Below are 23,396 nucleotides of genomic sequence, written 5' to 3'. Positions count from 1 at the left end.
AAATTTACATGAATTAAAAAACAATGAAAAACAATGTTTCCAAAATCCTTTTTCTTGTTGGAGTAACATATATGGAGCCTGGGGTGTGCCAAAAATAGAAAATTAAAATTAAAATTATTTGTTTTAGAGTTATTATATTAAAATACTATCAAAATATCAAAATTAATATATTTTATTTATTGTATGTGCTCATTGGACTCATGCTTTAACATTTACAAAACATTTTATGATTTAATTTGAAATTTTAATTATTAACTCCATTAAGGACAATAAGGAAATATACTGGCAATAACTGGTAAAAATAACTAGCAAATGTATTGATCTTATTTTTTTATTTTTTACTTTGGGTTTGTTTATGCATCATTAAATACAAATTTAAATAATCAATTTTCTAAAACCTTCATCAATGTATTACTGATCAGAATTAAACACTGAAAAAGACTCCAGATTCCATACAGCAGCTCCTGGATCAGAATTTAAAATATGAAACACAAAACTCTCAAACACAACCCACATAGAAAAAAGAACAAATACCTACTGTATTTGTGCAAATCCAGAACAAAATGTAATCAATCAATTAAGAAATAAATATTATATAAACAATCAACCAGTGTAAAATCCATCATATTGGAGATGGATGGATGACTGATGTTAGGTTCCAAATTAAATTGTGGTAAACAAATGATGGTCAAACCATATCTATGTTTATCTGTTGACGATTGTGTGTGGTGGAAAGAAGTTCTTGGTATGTGTTGAAAAGCAAAGAAAGGTGGAGAAGAAAAAACATTTATCAGATATGTGAAACTATTTGTGACACGAGCTGTAAATTTTTTGACACCCGGGTGAAAGGGCTGAGGAGTGGCTATCTGTCAGTGAGGAAGCAGATCAGATGAGTAAAGTCTCTGTCACAAGACACAGCAGATAATGCCACAGACGCCACAGTCACTCCTCTATCTCTTCTATCAAACAAAAGGCAACAGGATATAATGTCAAGCAATAAGTGATGATTTCCTTGCCCGCTCTGGCAGTAAATACCCAGCATACTGTGTGCACACATACACACACACACCCTCACAAGACCGATGTAACAGCATTATACCTTGAGAGAAAACAACATATTTTAAAGGGGAAATCCTCTCATCTGTGTGTGATTGGATTACTTTAACATTATAACCAGATTAAAGGAGACATGTAGAGTGCCATACTATCAAAATCACTTGAAACCAAATCCATCCTCTGCAATGGCTGATAGACTTTACAGACCTATTCAGACAATTACAGTAGATCTTACAGAATAAGGGCGCAGCACCCATAACAACAGGTTGGAAAAAAAGGGGGTTGCTACATGTGTGTGGGGGCATCCTCATTTCTGTATGGTGGGGGGAGTGGGAGGTAGCAAAGGTGGTAAATGGCTAGTGTCAAAGACCCAACTACTCTTAATCAACTTGAATGGAACTGTACCAATGACAGACAAAGGAAATCAAACCTCTTAACTATTAAACTCATTTTGATTTCACTACAGCAGAATGATTCTTGTTTTACTCTACAAATGTTATTTGCCTATGTAGTCAAAAATGAAGCTTATTGGAACATGTTTTGTAGGGATGCAGAGGTAGCACTTGTATTAAAAATGTCTTCATCTTCATCCTTAAATCGTCAAAACAGAAACTGCAAATTCATCAACGTCTCCTTTGTAAAAATCTGGGACCACTGCTCCATGTTGAGGCTAAATTGACCGCCAGGATGACCTCCCCAAATCTCCAAGTATTCCTTTAAAAATCAACAACTGGATTTGGTCAACCCAGACAACTTGCACATGTTTCTCCACAGTAACCTCAGTCCTTCCCATCAGGAAGGTTATACAATTTGAAGCAGATGAGATGATACTACTGTAACTGCCCACTACAGTTATACATTTAATCATCAAGTTCATAAAACATGAAGCATTAATCTAATCCTTAGGCTTAATTTATCAGTAAATATGGTTGAGGTCATTATAGGACATGTCATTTGACAATGCCTGACGAAGATCCATGTTAGATCTACGTTGCTCTCTTAAATTAAATTTGCTGGGAACTATCAGTACAGAATGTGGATCTTTTATCTGATTTTTGCCTTCAGCTTGTTTTTTTATCTAGCACCTGTAGAAGGTTTTTTGGATATGTGTGCCCCACACTCTGTCTTTAATATAGGAAGTCTAACAGTCAAGCAGAGAAAAAATAGCAAACGACACTAACTGCTACAAGTGTCTTAGACTTGCATTGTTTATGGACTGTGCAACATCTGATCTAATTTATTGTAATATTTCATAATGTCAAGTCTGTGTATACAGTAGACGTACATAAGCATTACTCAAACATCAAACATGGACCACAAAGACAGCACCACAACAGAATCTGACTCAAATGATGTGATAGCAATAATGAGTAAATATGACCAAGGAAATGGATACCAGTATGAATCGGCAGAAAATAAGACACATTTTAACCGACTACTTCAGACAATGAGAAACGTCAATGAAGTAGATGCAGGAGAGTGAAACAGTAGAAAGCTGTATCACAAAGCAGCAGAGGTGGTGTACACACAGTAGTAAGGTAGAAGAAATCCGTGCGGTTTCCTACCTGATCCTGCATCCATGATGTTGGACTGTCCTCGGCGATCAGCCACCAGCCGTGACGAGCCGGGCATGCTGACTGGCTCTGACCGCACCGGCTGGATCCTACACACACACATAACATATGTACATTATTGCAAACACACAGAAATACTCATACAGACACATATTAGGGCCTAAAACCCTGTTTGACTGGATCTGGTCCCAAGAAGCCATAGAGGCAGATTTGGGTTGTTGTTTTAGTGATTAAGTGTAAGGCTGCCTACAGGAGAGGGATAATTGTGGTGAAGTATATGATTATAGGAATATTATTCTTATACATGCTCTTATTAGGATAACTTTTGGTAAATTAGAATGAACACCACCTAATCTGCAGACCCTCTTTGTGATTATGGCTGATAACATAATGTGTACTTCTACATCAAGATCTAGGCCAATGCAGCTCAGATTGTTACCCCTGTGTGCATTATTTTTTGATAGTTTCACAGTACCTGAGGCTGTGCAGGTCCAGGTCGTCCGTGTCAAAGTCCAAGAGAGGCTGCTGGACGTCAGTGGGGCCCTGGGACTGAAGCACTGAGGAGGAGGATGAGATGACTGTGGTTTGGCCTGAAGGGTGAATCGTCTTAAACTGAAACTGGGGGCCCATCCACAGGCGCCGGTGGGGCCCTGTATGGGTCACAATCTCCACCTGAGAACAGAAAGGTAAAAGATGGTGAGTTCTAGTCTTCCAAATAGCCTTTGACAAAACTCTTGGAGAGACTGCGAGGTCTAATTTTTTGGCAGAAAAAGGGTACAGGCAGTGAAGATTGGCTATCAGCAGGTTCAAATACAAAACATCTGTATCACTGTTAAGATATGTCTGAACTCCACTACTGATGCATCAGCAGGACAGAGCACTGGCAGCTTGTTTGAGGAGTAATCATCAGTGGATTTGACATGGTGGTTTGGCATCAATGTATGTGCCGATACTCAAACACCCCATGCAGGACTCAGATGAACTCACTTACATGACATCCAACTAAAAGCTTGCTGTGCTCCTGCACCACTGCAAGTCTGACGATGATGTCAGAACTCGTCAAGGTCTTGTGTGTGTTGAGTGTTGGTGGCATGATGGGAAGTCTTCCCGGGGGGTTAATAGAAGTGTGATATGAGCAACAGCATGGCAGCAAGGCTGAGATGAGGCCTACTGGGAGAATAAGATGGCGCTGGCATGGCAGGCGGTCCATGGTTGCCTGAGCTGAGTGGCACTAATGTTGGCTGAAAGTAGGATAGGAAAGGGCTACGGAGTGGGTGACTCATAAACATTGGACTATTACTGCCTCCTTCGGTCTCCATCTCTTCTTTGCTTTGAATTCACTGACTAACAATTTCCTGCCTTGGACTCCCACTTTTCACTGCTCTCCCACGCTAAGTCTGACTTTTCAACTCCCTGCAGCACTTAACACGCCTCTTGGTGTCTCACTGTTCACATTTCATTATCTTTATTCATGTACGGGTTCATCTCTCACCTCAGCCCATCTCTAAGCTCACAGTCTCTCTCCACTCTGGCTGCCAGGTGCCAACATCTCTGACAGGAGAGAGAGCTTACACTCTCTTAATTCATCTGTGTGTCAGTGTTTATACACATATATATGAACATACACATTTAGATATATGTGGGCTGTCACAGCTGTGCAAATTAGGCCACATAAGAAGGAAGGAGGATTGTCACTTTGTGTGTGTGTGTGTGTGTGTGTGTGTGTGTGTGTGTGCTTTGCCAGTTAACACCATCAATGTCACGCCCAGCCGCAGAACTGAACAGCTGCCAGTGCGTTCTCTTTGCAGTGGGTTGGAAGGTCCAGATGTTACAGTCCAATGGCGACTCCCAACCCCCCTCTCCTCTCTGTCTCACGGACAGAAATGGTGACATGTTGCCTCAGATGTTGCCTTTACAGTCTACAGTATTGTCCAATGTCAATCTCAACACGATAACATGCTCAAATGAGGACTGCATATCGTACTTTCAGTTTTCTCTTTGAAGGTATCCATGTTATTGCACTTGGTTGGACAAACAAAAAGTGAGGTTCAACTTTTCTTACTTACTATCACACCTCTGCACACCTGGCCAATGGCTGTATAAAGTGGGTGTGAATGTCTATTTCAGAAAGTTACAAAGATTGTTGGACCCAGCCCCTTTCAGATTCTGCCATCAGAGTCAGTTTCAGATGTTGTTACACAAACTGAAAAGCAACATAGGCAATATGTATCAAGGCTGTAATACTTATACCGTCCATCAATACCCCTTGTTTAACAAAAAATGTATGTGACATATAACACTTAACACATTGACAAGGAACAATCAATAATCTATAGTTGAGGACAAAATATGACATGAGTCATGCACAGTGGCCTAGAGCACATTTGTATTCATGAAATCATGGAATGGACTCAGAGAATCTTGAACAATTTAACCAACCACCAACATGACACCCTTTCCATCACATCAAAATTGACCTCAGGTCTCAGGTAATTTAGAGACCCGAGGTTTTGTCGTTCACTGACAGCCAGTAGAAGAGCAACTAACACTGATGGGCAGCAAATGGCACAATGCAAGCAGCAAGCTGAAGCACTGCCATGGAGGGTCACAAACCTCACATTTCATTAGGGGATGGCCGATCAATCCTAAATCCCAATCCAACGCCAAAATGCCCGCTGATAATCTAATGAAGGACACTGATATGCTATAATGAAATCCATGAGGCAGTACTTAGCCTCTAATTCAATCTAGCCTATATGTATTTAGCATTTCTCAACCCACCAGGCTGCGCGTGATATGTTTGGAGGGACTGGAATAAAAACAAACTACGATGTATAATTGATCGAAACCCATGTTTCATTTTGGTTGGGTCTTCTTATCCTAAAGTCACTGATAGTTTGTTCCACAAGAGCTACTTCTGAAACAACTCAGGTACATGTTAGGACTTACAGACCTGTACTGTTACATCTCAAACCACTAGCAAATGCATCACTACCACTGCTCTGACAGGAAGTTGCCAAAAATCCAGCTCAGTGCAATGGATAGTTTTGCTCCTGGCAAACTATCATGGCAGATATGAACCACGGCTTCTGCAAGCTAAGTGGGGTGCATTTTAGCCAATCAATTATGCATGCAGTGGAATTATTGATGGTGAAAATGTAGTGGGTTACCTGCCGACATCAGAGATGAGTGCTATGAGGGTTAACCAAGCTGAAAAGACCAGGATGTGTGTGCTGTACATGATTATTCTAACATGTCTTGACCGAATACTGTGAAAACTTTGCCACAATTCATGATGGTGTAAATGATTGAGAGAAAGCTGCAAAGTAAGTAATCATTAGTGACTGAGCAGTAGCCAAACAAAACAGAGTAAATGTGTATGAAAACAAAGAATTGTGATCTAATAGCTGTGTGTGCAAATATAAAAGGACAAGATCATATTAAAGTAGAATAAATTGAAAACTAAATCCTTGTGGTGACATATCAACAGTTTTGAAGAGCTAATTTGCAATTTTATATGAAAGGGCAAACTCTTCACTTGAGATGGGAGAATGGCATGTCCCAACCACCATCCAGTTATGTCCTCCCAAATTCTTCAAGTTGGAGTTTGGGAGAATTGTTAAAATTGTGCCAAATTTGATTATTATATTGATTGACTATCAGCTTATAAAGCTGTTACGGCTAATGTGTTAGCAAACTGTCGCCTGACCTGAAACATAAAGATTCATTTGGAGTTGATTTTCTGTTCTATTAGGTAAGTCCAATATTCACTCTTGTTTTATTTCTGTTTTGGTCACAAACTGTTGAGGGGAATTGCAGATTTAGGTGATAATTCTCTGTAAGTTTGACAATGTGAATATTACAGTTATTTGATCCATTGTTTACATACAAATATTGATAAGTGGGGCTTTAATCTTGAATTAAACTGCAAACATTTTCCTCAGCATGGAGGCAGGTCACCTTGAAAATCCAAATTCTAACAGATGATGTTTTGGGTGAATTATTATACAGGTTATAATTAGAAAAGAATGAATGAATTTGAAAATCAAAAGTGTTTAGTGGGATTTGCACATTTTCAGATAATCTGCTGGAAGGTATTCATAGTATTGTGCTTAGTTGTACATGTGAAAAGTGACAGAAATAGTTGTGTAAATAGGGCCAATCACTGAGAGAAGTCAGTATGAATGTTGGATTGTTTGTTCCATAAACTGAAAAATGTCAGACACAGCCTCCCCAATCCAGAAAGGAAATAATAGATTTCCATATTATGGACTTGAACTTAAATTTATCACTACAAAAACATGAGGCCTTGAGTCCTTCAGTAAAGGGAAAACAAACACATAAAAAAGGGGCAATCACAGTCACAATCTCTCAAGCATTTTCCTCTACAGTTCAGTGAGATAGGATCAGATCTGTTTCTGCAAGGCAACACAGGTGTCACGTCACTGATTGACAGATAATGTCACCCATGTCTGATTGGCACAGACTAACTAAATGTCACTGTAATGTCGGTCAAGGTAAAGATCTGACCTGAGAGAGCCACTCCTCGTCCTCCTGTCCACTGTGGTCGGACGCCAGGCTGTCTGATGACTCGTGACGTGTGATTGGGCCTGGGCTCCCTGGGGGCATCGCTGAGAGAACACACATATGCACAGAAAATCACAAAAAAAACAACAAATGAGTATACTGACATTGATATTTTGAAGCTGAAAATAGCGAATAATTCATGAAAGATCATCAAATTTGACAGTTTTCTTGCAAAAAAGAATCTCAGGAATGAAAATAACCACTGTCTCCAACATAATGATATTCTTGCAAAGTGGAAAAGCTCCAACGTTATGAAATGTGACATTAAGTCAGCAAGCAGAGAGGGCTATCAGCAAGTCAAAGATGACGGTGTAGTAGTAGCAGCGCGGCACTGAATCACATATTACCATTAACTATTTACATAAATCAGCCTGTGAGAGAAAATGATAACTGACAACTACTTATTAAAGTGTGTTAGATTCATCAGGTTTTAGCTGATATGCTTTCTGACAGCCAATACCAATACATGAGGTCTGATAATTCACCTGTGATCAAGTAGGATAACTTTAAATTTCATGACTGACTGGACCAGATCTAATTTTAATGTTTAAGATCAAAAAACGATGAGTATAAGAGAAAGATGGTACAGCAGCAAAAAAAAAAAAAAAAAAAAAAAAAATCCATGTGTATCTTTCTCTCACATGGGAATATGGGTGCGTGCAACTGTGTGTGAAAAAGCAAGTGTACAGTAAAGTGTGTGTGAGAGAGAAAGTGTGTGTGTGTGTTAGAGAGAGAGAGAGAGAGAGAGAGAGTGACAGAGAGAGCCAGAGACAGATGGGGCTCTTGCAGGCTTGAATAAGCAGGCATGGAGAATGAGGCCTAATGTGTAGAATCAGTCCTTTCTCTGTCTCCCACCTCAGGGATGGGGTTTGTTTAACACAGGAATGGCTAATAAACTTGTCAAGTTCACATCTGGAGCACAGGAGGCGCTCCTGTCTTTATCCACACACTCACATATGCCAGGTGTTCATGCACCCTGAACGGAGGCAGTTCTGTGTTTGACACCTCTGTAACTAATGTCGTGTGACCCCCCACCACCCCAACTCGCACATTATGAACTATACTCATTTCTTGCACCTGCTTCTGAAGTAGTGTTTGGTGTCTGTATCATGAAAATGAAAAAAAAGTTTGGAATGGGAAAGATTATTCTGTGACTAAAAGTTCTCAAATGATTTATTCATCAGCTGGAAATTATCTTTAAAAATATCTTCTAACCTGCTCTTTGACTGGACATTGAAATAAAATGTGAAAAGCTAAATAGTATTGTGTGAATGTACTGCACATGTTTAAATAATTCTGATGCATTCAAATATTTTAATTAATCTAATCAAGTCTGTTTTCACATCAGGGATACAGTTACATACAACTACAGCTGCAACTAATAAATATGTTCATTATCAGTTAATATCTAGATTATTTTTCAAAAAAATCTGTTAATTGTTGAGTTGATAAAATGTCAGAATACAGTGAAAAATGATGACAGCTTGCTAGGTTAGTATAAAAGTGCAGCATATTCTCATAGTTGAGAAGCTGGAACCACAGAATGTTTGGCATTTTTACTTGATAAATGACTTAACTATCCCCTCCAGACATTTTTATGATATGAAAATACTATGTCATGAATAATAATATCTGTCTGAGATGGGTTTTTCAACATAAAAGTTTAATTACTGTGGTAAAAATTCGTAAAATCACATCTAACCCTTACTTATATGCAAATAGTTTATGTCTCAAAACTTTAACTGTTGGAGACAAGATGAACTTCACTGAAAAGTCCATTCTCAGTGTGTGTGCACTGGAGGCTTCATGTTTCCACATCACATACTGAACCACGATTGGCTCCAAATTAGTTGTGATGTCATCATGCTCGTAGGTACACGCATTAATCTCAGATTGAAGGTGAGCACAGATACACTGTAGTAGTAGTTGTGTCTGCACAGTGAAGCTCAACATCTAAGTGAAGTGACAATAAGAACAACACATTTTTGAGTGGAGGGGGACTTAAAACTATTCAATTATCAAACTGACCTTTACATTTCTGTTCGAACTATTTGCTTCCGCAAAACACACAGCACAATGATAACAGAAAGCTCAACATATCTGAGTTGTAACGATGTAAATGAATTGTGAGTGTAAGAAAGGGTAAGTCCAGCCAAATTAAAAAATATTGAAATATTTTTTAAGAATATTTTTTTAACCTTTACCCCAACACAATGGAGGTACATTTTGAGTCATTTGTGATACTCAACTCTTGAATAATAACATGAACATTTTTTTATTATTATTATTATTTGCCAGGAAGTATTTTAATATAAACTGTTCACTGTGAAATCAATGAATTATCCAGAGTAACACTCTGCAGAAAGACGTGTTGCTGTTGAATTTGTTAAATATAATTGAGAGCAACAAAAATGGGATTATATTCTCCTCCACTGTATTGGGGAGGAGGCAGAAATCTCAAAACCTGGACAAAGAAAACCAAAACTACATACATGGCGAAATACCACTAGTAAGTGATTTTTTATTTTTTTTGTCATTTGGGAGAGCTGGAGAGCTGACCCTTTAATGACCCTCACATAACGTGGAGAGGAAAACTAGAGCTACAGTGAGAGAGAGAGAAAGAGAGAGAGAGATGCAGAGAAGGTTTCTCATGTCAAATGGAAGAGAGAAGAACAAAGCCTGTGTTGTGTTACTTATTAAACAAAATCACGACTCATCTATTTCCTACCGCTTCCTTCACTCCCACTGCCTCTCTCTCTCTTTCTCTCTCCTTTTGCTCTCTGACCCTTGGGGCCAATAGCTGTTCCCTAATTAATTATTGATGTTCTGAAGCAGTTGGTGGACAGGCTAGATCAGGTTTCCTGCAGAAGGGGGGGGGGGGGGGGGTGGCTTTCAATGGCCAGAGTCGCGGCCAGGATCTGGTGAGGGGAGCTAGTGGTCATCCCCATGGGTCAGGCAAAGAGACAATCCTCTGTGTGCGTGTGTTAGTGTGTGTTAGTGTGCATATCAGCAGCCAGACTGACCCCGGCAGTTACAGTCATATCTACTCATCTTAGTGTCCGGCTAGCCAGCCACTTGGCCTTCTGCTTTTACAACACTCATTACAGGCTCTTAAGAGACAGAATGTCAATGCAATTTCACAGACAGCAAATTTTTTTAAGTGCAAACTTATTGCACCACACTCAAGAGAGGAGTCTGAATTCCTGGCTATATGCATGTTAAAAATGGCTGTGTTTTGTTATATATTGTGATAGATTTAAAGAAGAGAATAAGCGAGTATAGGGCGATGTCATGACTTAGAAATGATCAAAGAATGGAAAAGGAAGTGCATCAGTTCAACAGTATGAATCTAGACAAATGTGCAAAATGAAGGAAAGAAAAGGGCATTTTATCCCATCCTGGGGTGTACAGAAATGTTTTCTCCACAATTATGTCATGATGCCTTTGTGCCCACAAATATGTATTCTTGGACTGCAAACTGTCAACAGCAGTGCCTCAAAAAATGTCAGGGATGTGTTGCTTCAGGTACCACAGGGAAGATGAAATATGATCCAGATCTCTTAGATCCAGAAGAGTTGGAAGGGTTGACAGATGGCCAAAACACTGCACAGCAATTTATAACACTATGAGTCTGGATTTCACAATTCTGGAAAATGATCACAGCCACAATCATTTTATCTTTTGTCACATCAGTCGTAAGGTCAACAGCAGAAATACAACAATTATTATATACTACCAGAAATGTATGCTTGCACATCTTACTGATTAAACTTTTTTTGCTGGAGCCCGCAGTGCCAGAACTGAACAACAGCGCAGAAGACAGTAGTGACTGTCACCCTTTTACAGGCCAAATATACCTTCTTTAGTCAAAACACATTTTCTATTGTAAAGTGCCTTGAGATGACTTTTGTTGTGATATGGCGCTATATAAATAAAAATTGATTGAATTGATTGATTGGTGGCGGAAAAATTGTTGTTCAGCTTTTATTGGATAATAAGTCATTCATCCTGAAAGTCTCAGATATTAATAGAAAATAAGTCCCTTGACATAGAGTTAGCCGATATCATGATATAACATGAGGAAACATTAATTTGTTTATGGGTATATTTGCCCATTGTGGACAGTATTGCAAATCAATAAGCAAAATTGATGTATGAAAATATTTCTCTGGTATTTCATTTTCAGGATTATCCAAAAACAGACATCCCCGTCTGGTTAATTTATCTATAAACTATCTCTCAAATGTTCAACAAAGTCTATATACCTATAAACTATGTTGAAAATATACGTATATGCTGTATTTATATCTGTTAAACAACACTATCCCATCTGTGGGACAATTTCGTCTCTGTAACTTAGGTTGAGGATCATTTAAACTCATTCTGACTTTTTGGTTGTAAAATATTAAGAGTTGCCTTTCAAATGAAGGGTTAAAGAACAGTAACCTTTATATTTTGGGTACATTATTTTGTGTACAAAAATGGGTGTGCCTGGAAAAGAGGTTAATGATACATTGAGATTGTTTTTACATAGATTTTTAGGACGTGGCGGTGGGTGCGGTTGAGGGATGAGGGAAGTCTATATATGATGTCATGTCTATATCTTGTGTGTTTATTACATGTGTACATTATATTTTCTGAATGGTGTCATTATTTAAAATCATTTTAAAAAAGACATGGTTATGTAATTATAAGAGCTACTTCTGGCCGACATGGGAGAAAAATAATCCTAAAACTGCCAATCAATCAGTAGAGCTGTTACTTACAAACTGTTTGCTTGTGATGGTTGATGTCAAAGATAAGCTGTATAATACATTGTAATTGATAAAAGATATGATTTCCAGCCAACCTACAATAATAACGGCCTTATTAAGGAGTAGGATGAATGAATTCCAATTTGTTTTTTGGGCAGTTTCTTTAATAAACACCATGATGGTTATGCGCTTGCATACACACATAACCAGAGAACCAATCTCCCCTACACTGCCGTGGAACAGAGTTGTCTGTGTCTCAGTCTTTATTGACTGTGGAGAGAGTGGTGTTTTGCTGTGCTGAAGGCTGGTAGCCAGTGGCCTGTTAGCCAGAGCAGTGAAGCAGGGAGTCAGAACAAGAACAAAGGCTGCCTAGGTATTGATGTAGCCCGACCTCCCGGGGCCTGGGGCCAGGGGCCGGACAGGCCGATCTCCAGGGATAGATAAGGGGCTAACAATCTGATAGATCTGGGGAGCTGGCTGCACAGTGGACAGAGGATAGCCGTCTTGTCTGGGCCATCTGCTCTGTTCACCTTTATCTCTTTCATTTGTATTTTTTAAAGGTTCATTTTGTTAGTCATTTATTTTCCCTTCTCTCTACTTTGACCTGCCACACTTGGTTGCCAGACATTTCACTTGCTAGCATCCCGCTTGACTGCTCCACCTGTCTCTCTTCTCACTTTCCTCTCTCCTCACTTTCCTCTTTTGAGTAGTATCCTGGCAGATAGGTGCTGGCATACTGACAGACTGGGATAGCTTAGTCATTATATATCATTCAAGGCATATTTGACTGACAGTTCCTTCATTCAGCCAGCGCTACACTTACCCCATCCTTTCTCTGCCTCTCTTTGATTACTGACCCAGTCATGGCGCCATGGCTTCTCTTTACCAAACGCCTGATGCTCCAAAGCCTTCGCTCCGGCCCCTCTCTCGGAGCAATTAGATCTATTGACGAGGCAACTGTGGCTGGCCTGTCATGGGCCTCAAAGTCCCAAGAGAGAAGCTGAGCCAGCCAGTCAGTCAGTCTCCACAATTAGCACATTATATGACAGGTAGGGAGGGGAGGGCCCCAGCCAAAAAGCATAGCCTCTGTTGCTGCCATCATCGCCATGCTCAAAGGAGCCAGCCAGAAATCCAGGTGGTAAATTATTCACCGGTTTGTTTGCTTCAGAGCAACTTTGCGGCGAGGGGAAGAGGTGTCGGAAAACATACTGCGGACAACTAGATAAACATCAACCCCCCCCCCCAAAAAAATCATATGTGGAAAAAAATCCATGTGAATAAAAAGTATGAATGCAACTAATGAGGGTGTGGAAACCTCACATCCATCAAAGTATGGACACTGTTATTATAGGGATTAGAGCAGTCATTCTGTTATTACCCAGTTTTAACACCTTTGGGTGATAGAAAAAGGGTCCATTTACACACTTGCCTAATCGGCTAATGGCTACTCTTGGAAACACAGACAGAATTCCTGCAATTCCACCTCATCTCAAATAAAGGATTCCCCAAACACTAAAAACCTAGCTTGAGTCTGCTTTTATTAGGTCAGATCATACTACAGCGTCTCCTCTGTTTGTGAGTATACTGTATAATGTGTGTCTCTTTTTTCCTTATCTCTCCAAGGCAGTGCTGCTCGTTGCCTTCCTCTGCAAGGCTGAGTGCTGCCAGTAGCTGCTACAGATGGACAGGTGGAGATAGTGACCATGAAGTGGCGCCACCGCTGCCTTTTATCATCCCGTCCTGGAGGCTCCGGTCTGGCCTGACCCCGGCCCTTCCTCTCCCCTTCCTATTCCTTTCCCTGCATACTGCATTTTTAATCAGCCTGGGTCATCCAATATAGAGCCACGAGACCAGAGACCATGGCCTGTCAATCAAGCGCCGCCACCTCTTCGCCTTGCACCACCTTTCTAGAGACATACTCTGTTTGTTAGACAAGTACAGTAGCTACAGAGGATATTTATAGAGATATTTCCCTCATTCTTTCACAGTTTTCAGTCTTGTTTCTTGACTACAAGGAAAAATTCCTCTCTGGCTATCTGTTCACTCTTGTGATGGTTATACTGGCAATGTAAATTAGACCTACATAGCACAATTTGTTCTGCACGTAAGAGCTGTGTGTCTTTTCAGTTTCCAATGCAGCGGCCTGATCTTTATGCTCAGAAAAAGGCGGCTGGACAAGGGGCGTATGGCTGTGCTGTAATTCATCCTAAGGTCAAATCAACTCTTTCTCCTGGATCACTTCTCCGTTGTGCTGCCAAGCCCTGGAGGAAACAGCAGAGGAGAGGGCTGGCAAGGGGACCCATGCTGAGAAACAGGATGTTGTGAGTCTGCGCTTGGGTGCAAAGCGCAGAAATGGAAGGTGGCACTCCAAGAGCAACTCAGTCGGCGGTGGTGGTGGTGTATAGGACACTGGCCCAGAGGGAAAATGGCAGGAGCACAAGAAGTGGGTTGAGGGCTGAACAATTATGTTTATAGCATCTTGGCCCTGCATTGGTTCACACTTGGTTGGTTTGGAGAATAAAGAGACACGGCGGTGTTATCTGGCTATTGCTAATTGGATGTAAATGTTAATGCAATGAATCTCTCTCATTATGCAGCCAGTTCCACTGCCCATGCTGGCAGAGAGAATGGTGGAATAAGCTGACGCCTGTGCCCGTCACTCCAAAGTGCCCTCATTGCTCTGACACTAGGAGAGACCATTAGCACTAATTTGAGAAAATATCCTACCAGTTAGACCTGGAGCACTGCAGAAGTCAACAGAGACGAGTAGAGAGATTAGGGTAAACACAGCTACCACTTGCCCTGGAGCACCACAAGAGCTAATTACAGATTTTGTGTGTTTATAATTATGGAGTGAGCTCAAAACGCCAGCCTATTCCAGGGGGTGGACTGATTCTGTGTGTGGCCATCCGTGTGCACTCTGCGTTTGCGAATTGGCCTTTCAGACGGCAACCTAAAGAGCTCACTGCTCTGTACTTGTTATTGAATTAGAGGGAGTCTAGGGTGTCAGCTAATTGGTCTGAGTGTGGCATCTTATAGCATCGTGCTAGCATGTCCCAAAGCAGCCATGCAGTGTGGCCAGTAAAAGGATGGATTCAAGGTGTAGCACCGAACAGAAGATCTAAGATAGTTTCAGACAGACCTCAAGAAGATATGAAATGGTAGAAATAGTAGAAGTATCTTTCTCTTAAGACTTTGAGAAAAGAAATGTTATGGCTGCTGACTGGAAAGGTCTCTTCTCAGCATGTGGCACCAATAAGAGGCTGAGGACTGGCTTTCAAGAGTCAACATGGAAAATCAGCAGGGAATAGGGGTCACCCCCTTGACTAATGATGCATACGGTACATACAGAAAACATACATGGTCATGTGAGCCTGTGAAACCAAAACATACACAGGCCTATATTTTATGATGCATAAATGTAATGACACACATCCTGGAATACATCAAAACCATCAGTATAACTGGTATTCATACTACCTTTTGTAGCACACCAATGTATCTTTTGAAAATAATGCTACTAGTAGTTAATTCAACAAACAACAGTGTATAAGGACTGCAGAAAAAGAAAAAAACAGCTCTTTCTTTCATGACATGTTTGGGGTTCATATTCATAGAAAAACCTCTGTGAAGATCTGTGAGAATGCCATAAATTAACAACATAAAAAATAAGAAGACTAAAAACATATCTAATACTAAAGTTTAAGAAAAAAAAACACATTTAGCAAAAATTATGAATTCATATGAAAGAAAGTCAAGAAAAAAAATCATATTTTTTCTTAGCTTAAAGCCTGAAATTTCCAAGACAGAAAAACTTGAACTTTTTTTTTTTTTTTATCGTGTTTGGTTCTGCACTGTCCACATCTAAGTCTTGCAAAATGGTCATTTAATATCCTACCATATTTTTCACAATAATCTTAAAGCCACACTGTAGGATTTGTTATGTGATTGTAGTTTCTTTCAAATTACTCTGGCTTACATTTATGTTTGTTTGTCTATGTGCTGTTTTCAGACAATGATTTTCTGTGTCTCTCCTGTTTGTTTGGTTGCAAGCAGCAGTGTTCATTACTGTCTGCTCCAGTGCCTTTTTTTATACTGCCGCTGGTTTGACACCAAAGTTGGACATCTTCAAATTCTACACATGGTGGCTTTAAAAATTCTTCTTCTTCTATTGAGAACATTTCTATAATTTCTGTGATCACAAAAGTCCCTTTATTGTAAGCATGTAGAACTCAGGATCCCAGTTAACCGATACCTGAGACCCATCTTCAGTTCAAGTTGAGCTACCTTGAACAAATCTGCATTGTTTTTGATCTTTCCATTGACTTGATATGCACTTGTCACTGTGCACTCACAGTCAACACAACTTGACTTGACTGGACACCCATGAACACAAAGAGAAAGGTTTGTATAGCCCTTACCAGCAAGAAGATACTGGTAGTACTGCACCAGGTCAGAGGCCAACACCAAGGGATGGTTGGAGTTGAAGGGTGGCTGCAGCTCATTCCACTGTGGAGTTCTGTACCAAACACAAAGCAGTGACAGTGTCAGCAATGACACTGACTATTAGTGACATCTTTTTTAAGGATAAAGCAGAAAATGTACAAATGAACACAACGTTACCTGGCTAGAGTCCAGCAGGCCCTTGGGCAGGTGCTGAGCTCCAAAGGTGTATCATCGCTTATCTTTTGAGCAGTACTTATTGGCCGAGGCTCTAGAACATGCTCCACCAAGTTACCGTAGCAACTGAGGATGTACAGTGAGTCGACCACCGACTGCCTGGACTGATCTGGGAGGAGGATGGGGGATTGATGATGGCTGTTAAAAACACTTCTTTAAAAAACAATTATTATAAAGTACATTCTCTAAAAATTGGGAAAAAATGGCAGAAGTCTTGACATGTTGGGACTTTGACAGAATACTTGTGTATGTAGCGATGTACATATTGGGCCTCATTCACAAATAGTGCGTACGCACAAATCTGTGCTTAAACTGTGCATTTGAATGTTTTAAGCACAAATCCAGGATTCATTGTTCTTACTCTGCAAACAAATTTAGAACTGCCTTAGACCATGTGTACACACAAATCATAAACGTCCCACCGTCTTAAAAAAATGATATAGTCAATATTTATTCAATGTAAACAGTATATTAGAACCACAATTATTTAAAAATGATTGGGGCTAAATATACAACATTTAAAAATGAAGAAAAATCATCATCATAAATGTAATGGAATTATTAATTTATTAAAATTGTCCTGTTCCCACTTACAGATGATAATAGCTTATATATCGGAATTTCCATATTGGAATGTGACACCAGTTAATTTGCTCCATCAGACTTGGCTGTGATATATGCAGCTGGTTAAGCAGCAGCCTGTTCAGTGTCCTCACAGCCTGACAGTTCAGTAGTGGTACAGGGAGGGACGCTCTGCTTTCACTACATCACAGCCTGTTGTGGACAGAGACGTAACATGATGCACACCTGGCACAGCAGTAGAGATTTATTCAGATCAATTCCACAGATCTACACATTTACCAACTTTTTATATTGTTACAGATGTACTGGATGGTGGTGGTGCAACAGGTATGCAGGCTGTATACAGGATTCACAATCAGGCTCCAAACGGTTGTACCAATAACATGTTTACCAGCCAAATCTGCCTTTTCTGGCTTCTGCTTCTGAAACTTTTGTTTCCATTTCACCAGCAGTAAAGTTTGTCTAGATTTTTATCATCACAGCCCTCTTTGCAATGAGTGACAGCTCTCCACACTGCTGCACCACTCCAACAGAGCTTTCCTTATATAGAGAAATAGGGGCATGGTAGTATGCTAATTACTGATAGCGGGCACGTGCCTGTCAATTTAGAATGATTCTGATTCACCAACATATCCAAAGTGGTGAGAAGAAAATTGGCCGCTGCGCACGTGTCATGAACCCGACGGTAATTTTGCGTGCACACTTACTTTGTGTGCAAATAAGAACATTTCTACGCATATATTAGTGAATGAGGCCCATTGTGTCTAGAAAGGAGGTTGAGAGCAGCTGTGACCGTGGTCTAACCTTTCTCTCTTTTTAGGTTGGGATTAGTGATGAACCAAGACCGAGATGAGGCAAAGATGGCGGCCACACAAAACTCTCCCCCACTGGACTTGCTTGGTGAGATCTGAGGGGGCGGCTTAGCTTTGCTTCAGGAGGGAAAAGAGTACAAAGTTGAGACAAAGTGAAAACTGTGGCACAGTGTCTGTGGTCTCAAAGGTGCTCCCTGTAGTGTTTGTACCACTCAACATGTCTCTCTCAAATGAATTATGATAGACTGGTGTAAGTACCATAATCAAATGAGACCATGGAGAATAAAATCGATAACTTCAAGCTTATGTCCAATTGCCGGTTTGTCAGAATTAAGACTATATTTCTCATGAACCATGTTGCTTGAACTAGACAAACATTGGGCTTTCAACTCTGTCATGTTCCATAATTTTAGTTCCATTTGCAATGAGGAGTAGCACACTTCCTGTTTTGTGCTGTAAAGGAGTTTAAATTTACCTCCAAAATCAACCCATTACAACATAATGTAGTCTACTCAACGATGGTCTCATTTGTATACAATAACTGTTTTAATGTTTCTGAAAGTATGTGCTGATTTATTGAAGTTTAAATACACTATGAAGCACCTTTAAGACCAAGATTTGAATTTGTAATGCTTGTTCCATTAACGATAACAACCAGAAAATAAGTGGATTCAGAACAAGTGACAAATATTGAATACAAGTATATGAAAATTACACAGCGACATCTGTGAACACTAAACACAAATTTTATAAAAATGCTTTGCATGCAAGGAGCTAAGCGGGGGGATATTTAAATGCCTGCAAATAAAACATCCACTTTCATAGCACAAAATGAAAAAAATATTCTGCTTTGGCACATTTTAATTAAAATGGAAAGAATGTTGGTATATGACATATTCAGAAAATAATCAAAATCAGTCCAAAACTCAAAAGATATTCCTTACAAAATGTCCACTTTCTTGATAACTCCCTATACTATTCAGTCACCAGTCTACATTATCTTCTAGTCTGTAATAGATGGTACGAGTATCCGTGTGGGAGACGGCAATTAAGTGTGTTCCTGTCTTGGCTTGACAATGCTTCCATACCAATATTGACTCTTCACCAAAAATACACAGGTTTTCTCATTAATTTCTGGAAGCTGGAGTAGAATGGCCAACTACAACAACCACTAAGGGCTTCAGTAAAAGAAAAACGTTATCCATGTGGAACATCTTGCATTACATGTCTTGTAAAATTTAGGGATGCACCAATCCAACTTTCTCTCTTCTGTTACCAATTCCAATACCTCAGTTCAAGGTATGTGCCAATACAATACCAGTGATCTCTTCTTCCAAAATTCAAAATCTGTATACCTCACTGCATTGAGCCCATTGGGATCATAAAAACTGAGCTGGTGGCCTGCCTGGATTGATAGTGGAAAGAGTGAATTTTATTACATTAATGAAGAATCTGTATTTAATGTGGATTGATCACGTGTGGCCAATCCACCAAAGGGGTCAGTATTGTGCTGATACTGATCTTACATACCAGTGCATTCTTAGCATAAGCAACATTTACCTCATCAGTACAGAGATGGAGGAGAAAATTGCTGTTTCTATGATTTTTTTCCATGGTTGGACAATACTGACTCAACAGCATATAAACCACTGTGAGGTGCCTCTGTGTTTAATAAGCCTATAAAATGGACTTCCTATAGGCCTTTTCCATACACATGTGCTGGCTTGGCTTGGCTCAGTTTGACTCGGCGCGTTAGTCCTGCGTAGCAGGGATTTGCATCTCCATTACAACAGGGCTACCCGCTTGAAGATGAGTCCTTAACTGATGACGCACCACCGAAAGCAGCAGGCTGTATACATCATGGCTGTGACTACTGGTCAAAGTCACGGCTGTAAAACAATGGATAAACACATTTCATTTCCTAAACGTTCTTCACAATAAAAGTTCTCAATTATTTTGTTACTTAAAAGCTTTAAATATGAAGCAGCAGCAGGAAATGTGTTTTCATCAGCAGTAACTTGACACTGCTCCGATACAGCTGAAAGCTGGAATAAAGCAGATATCTGAAAGTACAAAACAGGGATGCAGGAGAGAAACTAGGCTTCAAACTACAGAGATTCAGTTTCTACAAAAGTAGTGAGAGCTGAACACACAGAGACTTTTAAAAGCAGCTTTCTCTCTGGTCTCCAGCACAGACATGAGTTGAGTCTTGCTGCACAACACATGCTTGTTTGAGAGGGAGAAGCGGGGAGAAGGGGGGTTGTCACGGGTTGGCAGCAGTTGGCGAGACGTCACTGCAACCCACTTAGAGGAGGGTTGGGCGCACTTTGGCCCGACTCTTTCCCGATGGAAACGCAAATCAGCGTGACATGGTTTGACTCTGCGCGGCCAAAAGTGCCAATGGAAAAACCCTACTAGTTTAGTTTAGTTTTCTATTGTATGCTGTAGCAACACTCTACACACCAGGGTTTTAAATTTTTTGGCTGTGCTACGATTCAAATGAATGCGTGCTTACACTGGAAGTATACAGCAAACAAAACAAAATTCAGAGTGTTCAAACAGGCAAAACAGCAAGTTCGCCAACAAAAAGAAGCACCACTATTTATTTAAGTTCTTACAGTGTGCACAAGTTGGCCAGCTGAACTTCTCCTGATCATCCTTTAGCCTTGCTCACTGACCCCCAGTTTATCATTGTTGGCAACTACTGAATAATGTCATGTAACATTTAGACTGTGAATTTCGGTATACTTGTACAGAAATATATTAATTTAAGTACAACTTCACTTGTTTTGATAAACTTTCAAGTCATTTATACTTATAGACCTCATAAAGAGCTTTAAGACACTGTGGATGCACATGACCTAATGAATATTTAATATGTATAACAAAAGTTATCACTCAGTGGAATGAGCACCTCACAATGGCAACATCCAAGCTGCCTTCCCTTGCTGTCTCACTTTGCGTTAGCAACAGGAGAGAATTTATTGGGAGTTATTGGATTATTCAGCATGTCAGGACTGTTCGAGAGGAAACGGACACAGAAAGGGTTTTCAGCTGCAATAGAGCTCCCCATATGGAAATGATCAGAGAACAGTAGCTAGGTCTGGTATTATTGTCCAGCCTTATAACCAACCTGGACAGTAAAATGTGGTCACAGCAGATCAGGCATGAGGTGGGCTAAGGGTTTGAAGACCCATGGTGGTGTCACACACCCCTGGAGGGGTGCTCAACCTTGACCTTTGGAAACCACACCGGTATGGAGGCAACATACTTATAGTACTTCTGTCTACGTTCAATTGTTGGGGAAAAAAGATAAGGCTAAAAAAGACAGATGCAAAGACAGAGAATGACAGATGCAGAAAAATAGAAATTTTTGTTATTCTGTATTGCCACTTATACTCAGCTCATTAGGGGGTGTTTTATATATGTTTTGGTTTAAGTGGAACACATATAAGCTGAAATGGATAGTTAGCATGAGGAGAAACAGCTCCCATGGCTGATTGAAAAAACTTCCCCATAAAAAAAGCTTGAACATCAGGGAAACATAGCAGAGCACCTGAAACCAGGCCTATTGAGCATCATCCATCAGCAGTGTCCAACTAACCTGTACCAGCTAGAGGAAATAGTTTCTGCAATTCTGGCACTGGTGCCACCTGCAGGAAATGAGTTACAACTTATGTTTTTTTTGGCTGGACCAGCCATGGACCAGCTCTATAACCGCAGTTGTCCGTGAGTGGGTGAGTGAATGATGAAGTTACACCATTGGTCAGCTGGCCGAGTGTTGGAGTTTCCCCATTGGCTGTTCTCTTTCTCTTTCAAATTGAATCGGTGCGAGATGATGAAAGCGGAGGACAGCAGTGCAGAGTGACTGTGTTTCCTGCTCCAAGCTCTGACGCTCTCTGGTGTTAAATGCAGCAAAGTCGGCTAAACTCCTGTTTAAACAGATGCGTACCAGTCTCTCTACTGCCGTTTCTGTGATCAACTCTCCGGCTGACAGCGCTGTCAGCAGCCGGCAGTAGAGACGCTCTACAGTGTGTTTGGATTTTATAACTGAACTAATGCCAGGACGCAAGCTTTTTATTTCACTGACATTTTCACATCACAAACGATGAGCAGCATTAAAACATGAGACTCATGTAGCTGTTATATCAGTTTAGTGTGGGCAGCCGCTCTGAAGGGAAGCCTCCTGAATTTGCACCCAAAATGCTGGCAAAACTTTCATTTACAACTTCCACCACAGCCTCCATGACCATCGACCGGGAAAGAGGCAGAAAAAAGGCGCATAGAGGCGTGAAGGAAAGCGCCCAGTTAAAGCACCCCAAATAACCATCACTCTGACAAGAGCGAAAAATGAGATGCGGAGTGAAAAACAAGAGATATCCACGGAGTGAAACAGAAGAGCAGGGGGAGTTAACAGATAGGTAATTAGAATAGTTATAATTAGAATTCAAAGAGGTTCTCTTTCAAATCAAATAACCAAAGATATGAGTGGAAAGTATTGTTCTTGCAACTGCATTTATAACCTTTTTTTTGTCTCAAACGTAGCTTAACCATGTCATGTGATATGCTACTTCAGTACACTTTACCAGCAAATATTACTGGGAGTACTACAGAAAATTGCAGATGAACATTTAATATCCAAGAATTCACATTATAAACACTACCACTAACTATCCACATAACAAATTGGCCACAATTTCACACAAATACTAGGTTTTGACCAAGTCTTGTTCTATATCTGGTTTGTGTGTGGCATGCTGTGATAGGTTCTAGCCACACCTGAAAAGGCTATGTTGTTTTTGTTTTCCCTCCCTACCTAATTCAAAGGTGGGCTCAAAGGTGGGCCACCTTTTTATTACTGGCCACAGCCTTTGTTGAAAATTCCGGCATGTGATGTTGATGAAACAAAAAATGCGGGACTGAACTGCAAGGGCAGCGCAGCACCTTGTACAGTGCGCAGCATGCACACACTAGAGTTATCTTGTAATTCATCTTCAAAACAGGCAGAGGGTGCAAGCATGTTTTGATTTAATGACTAAAAATTGCCTTTGCTAGATGAACGTGAAGTATATTGTGAACTTTCTACGCCTTCACTCAGAGACTAACGTTAGCGGAGTGGAGCAGCGAACTCCAGCAGTAACAAACAAGACCGGCTGACCATCATACACTGCAGCATTAAACAACTTCAACCAACTCTGGTGCAAAGTAAATAACTCGGTGCTCACTCTACGCCCGCACAGCGTGTTGGACAGCGATGTCTTTCCCCGGAGCTAACAGTAAAGCAGAGAGGCTGCTCTCCACTGCTGGAGACATGACGTTAATAATAACACAGCGGAGCACTCCTCTTCCCC

The 23,396-nt window shown here is 40.4% G+C and overlaps 1 protein-coding gene across 3 annotated transcripts in view; it reads right to left on the bottom strand.

The window, feature by feature from the left end:
• Window positions 1–23,396, bottom strand: part of bcas3 (BCAS3 microtubule associated cell migration factor) — a 362,195-nt gene that overhangs the window by 230,245 nt on the left and 108,554 nt on the right. For all 3 annotated transcript variants that reach the window (XM_067593817.1, XM_067593816.1, XM_067593818.1), the window contains exons 17-22: window positions 18,038–18,162; window positions 16,595–16,760; window positions 16,393–16,490; window positions 7,161–7,261; window positions 3,106–3,302; window positions 2,622–2,719 (exon numbers count right to left, since the gene is read on the bottom strand). In XM_067593817.1, the coding sequence (XP_067449918.1) occupies window positions 2,622–2,719; window positions 3,106–3,302; window positions 7,161–7,261; window positions 16,393–16,490; window positions 16,595–16,760; window positions 18,038–18,162 (785 nt within the window). The remainder of the gene's footprint in view (window positions 1–2,621; window positions 2,720–3,105; window positions 3,303–7,160; window positions 7,262–16,392; window positions 16,491–16,594; window positions 16,761–18,037; window positions 18,163–23,396) is intronic.

The sequence above is a fragment of the Thunnus thynnus genome, chromosome 7, assembly GCF_963924715.1.
Source record: "Thunnus thynnus chromosome 7, fThuThy2.1, whole genome shotgun sequence".
In the NCBI taxonomy this organism is placed as follows: domain Eukaryota; kingdom Metazoa; phylum Chordata; class Actinopteri; order Scombriformes; family Scombridae; genus Thunnus; species Thunnus thynnus.
This window is presented reverse-complemented; position numbering and strand designations above follow the sequence as displayed.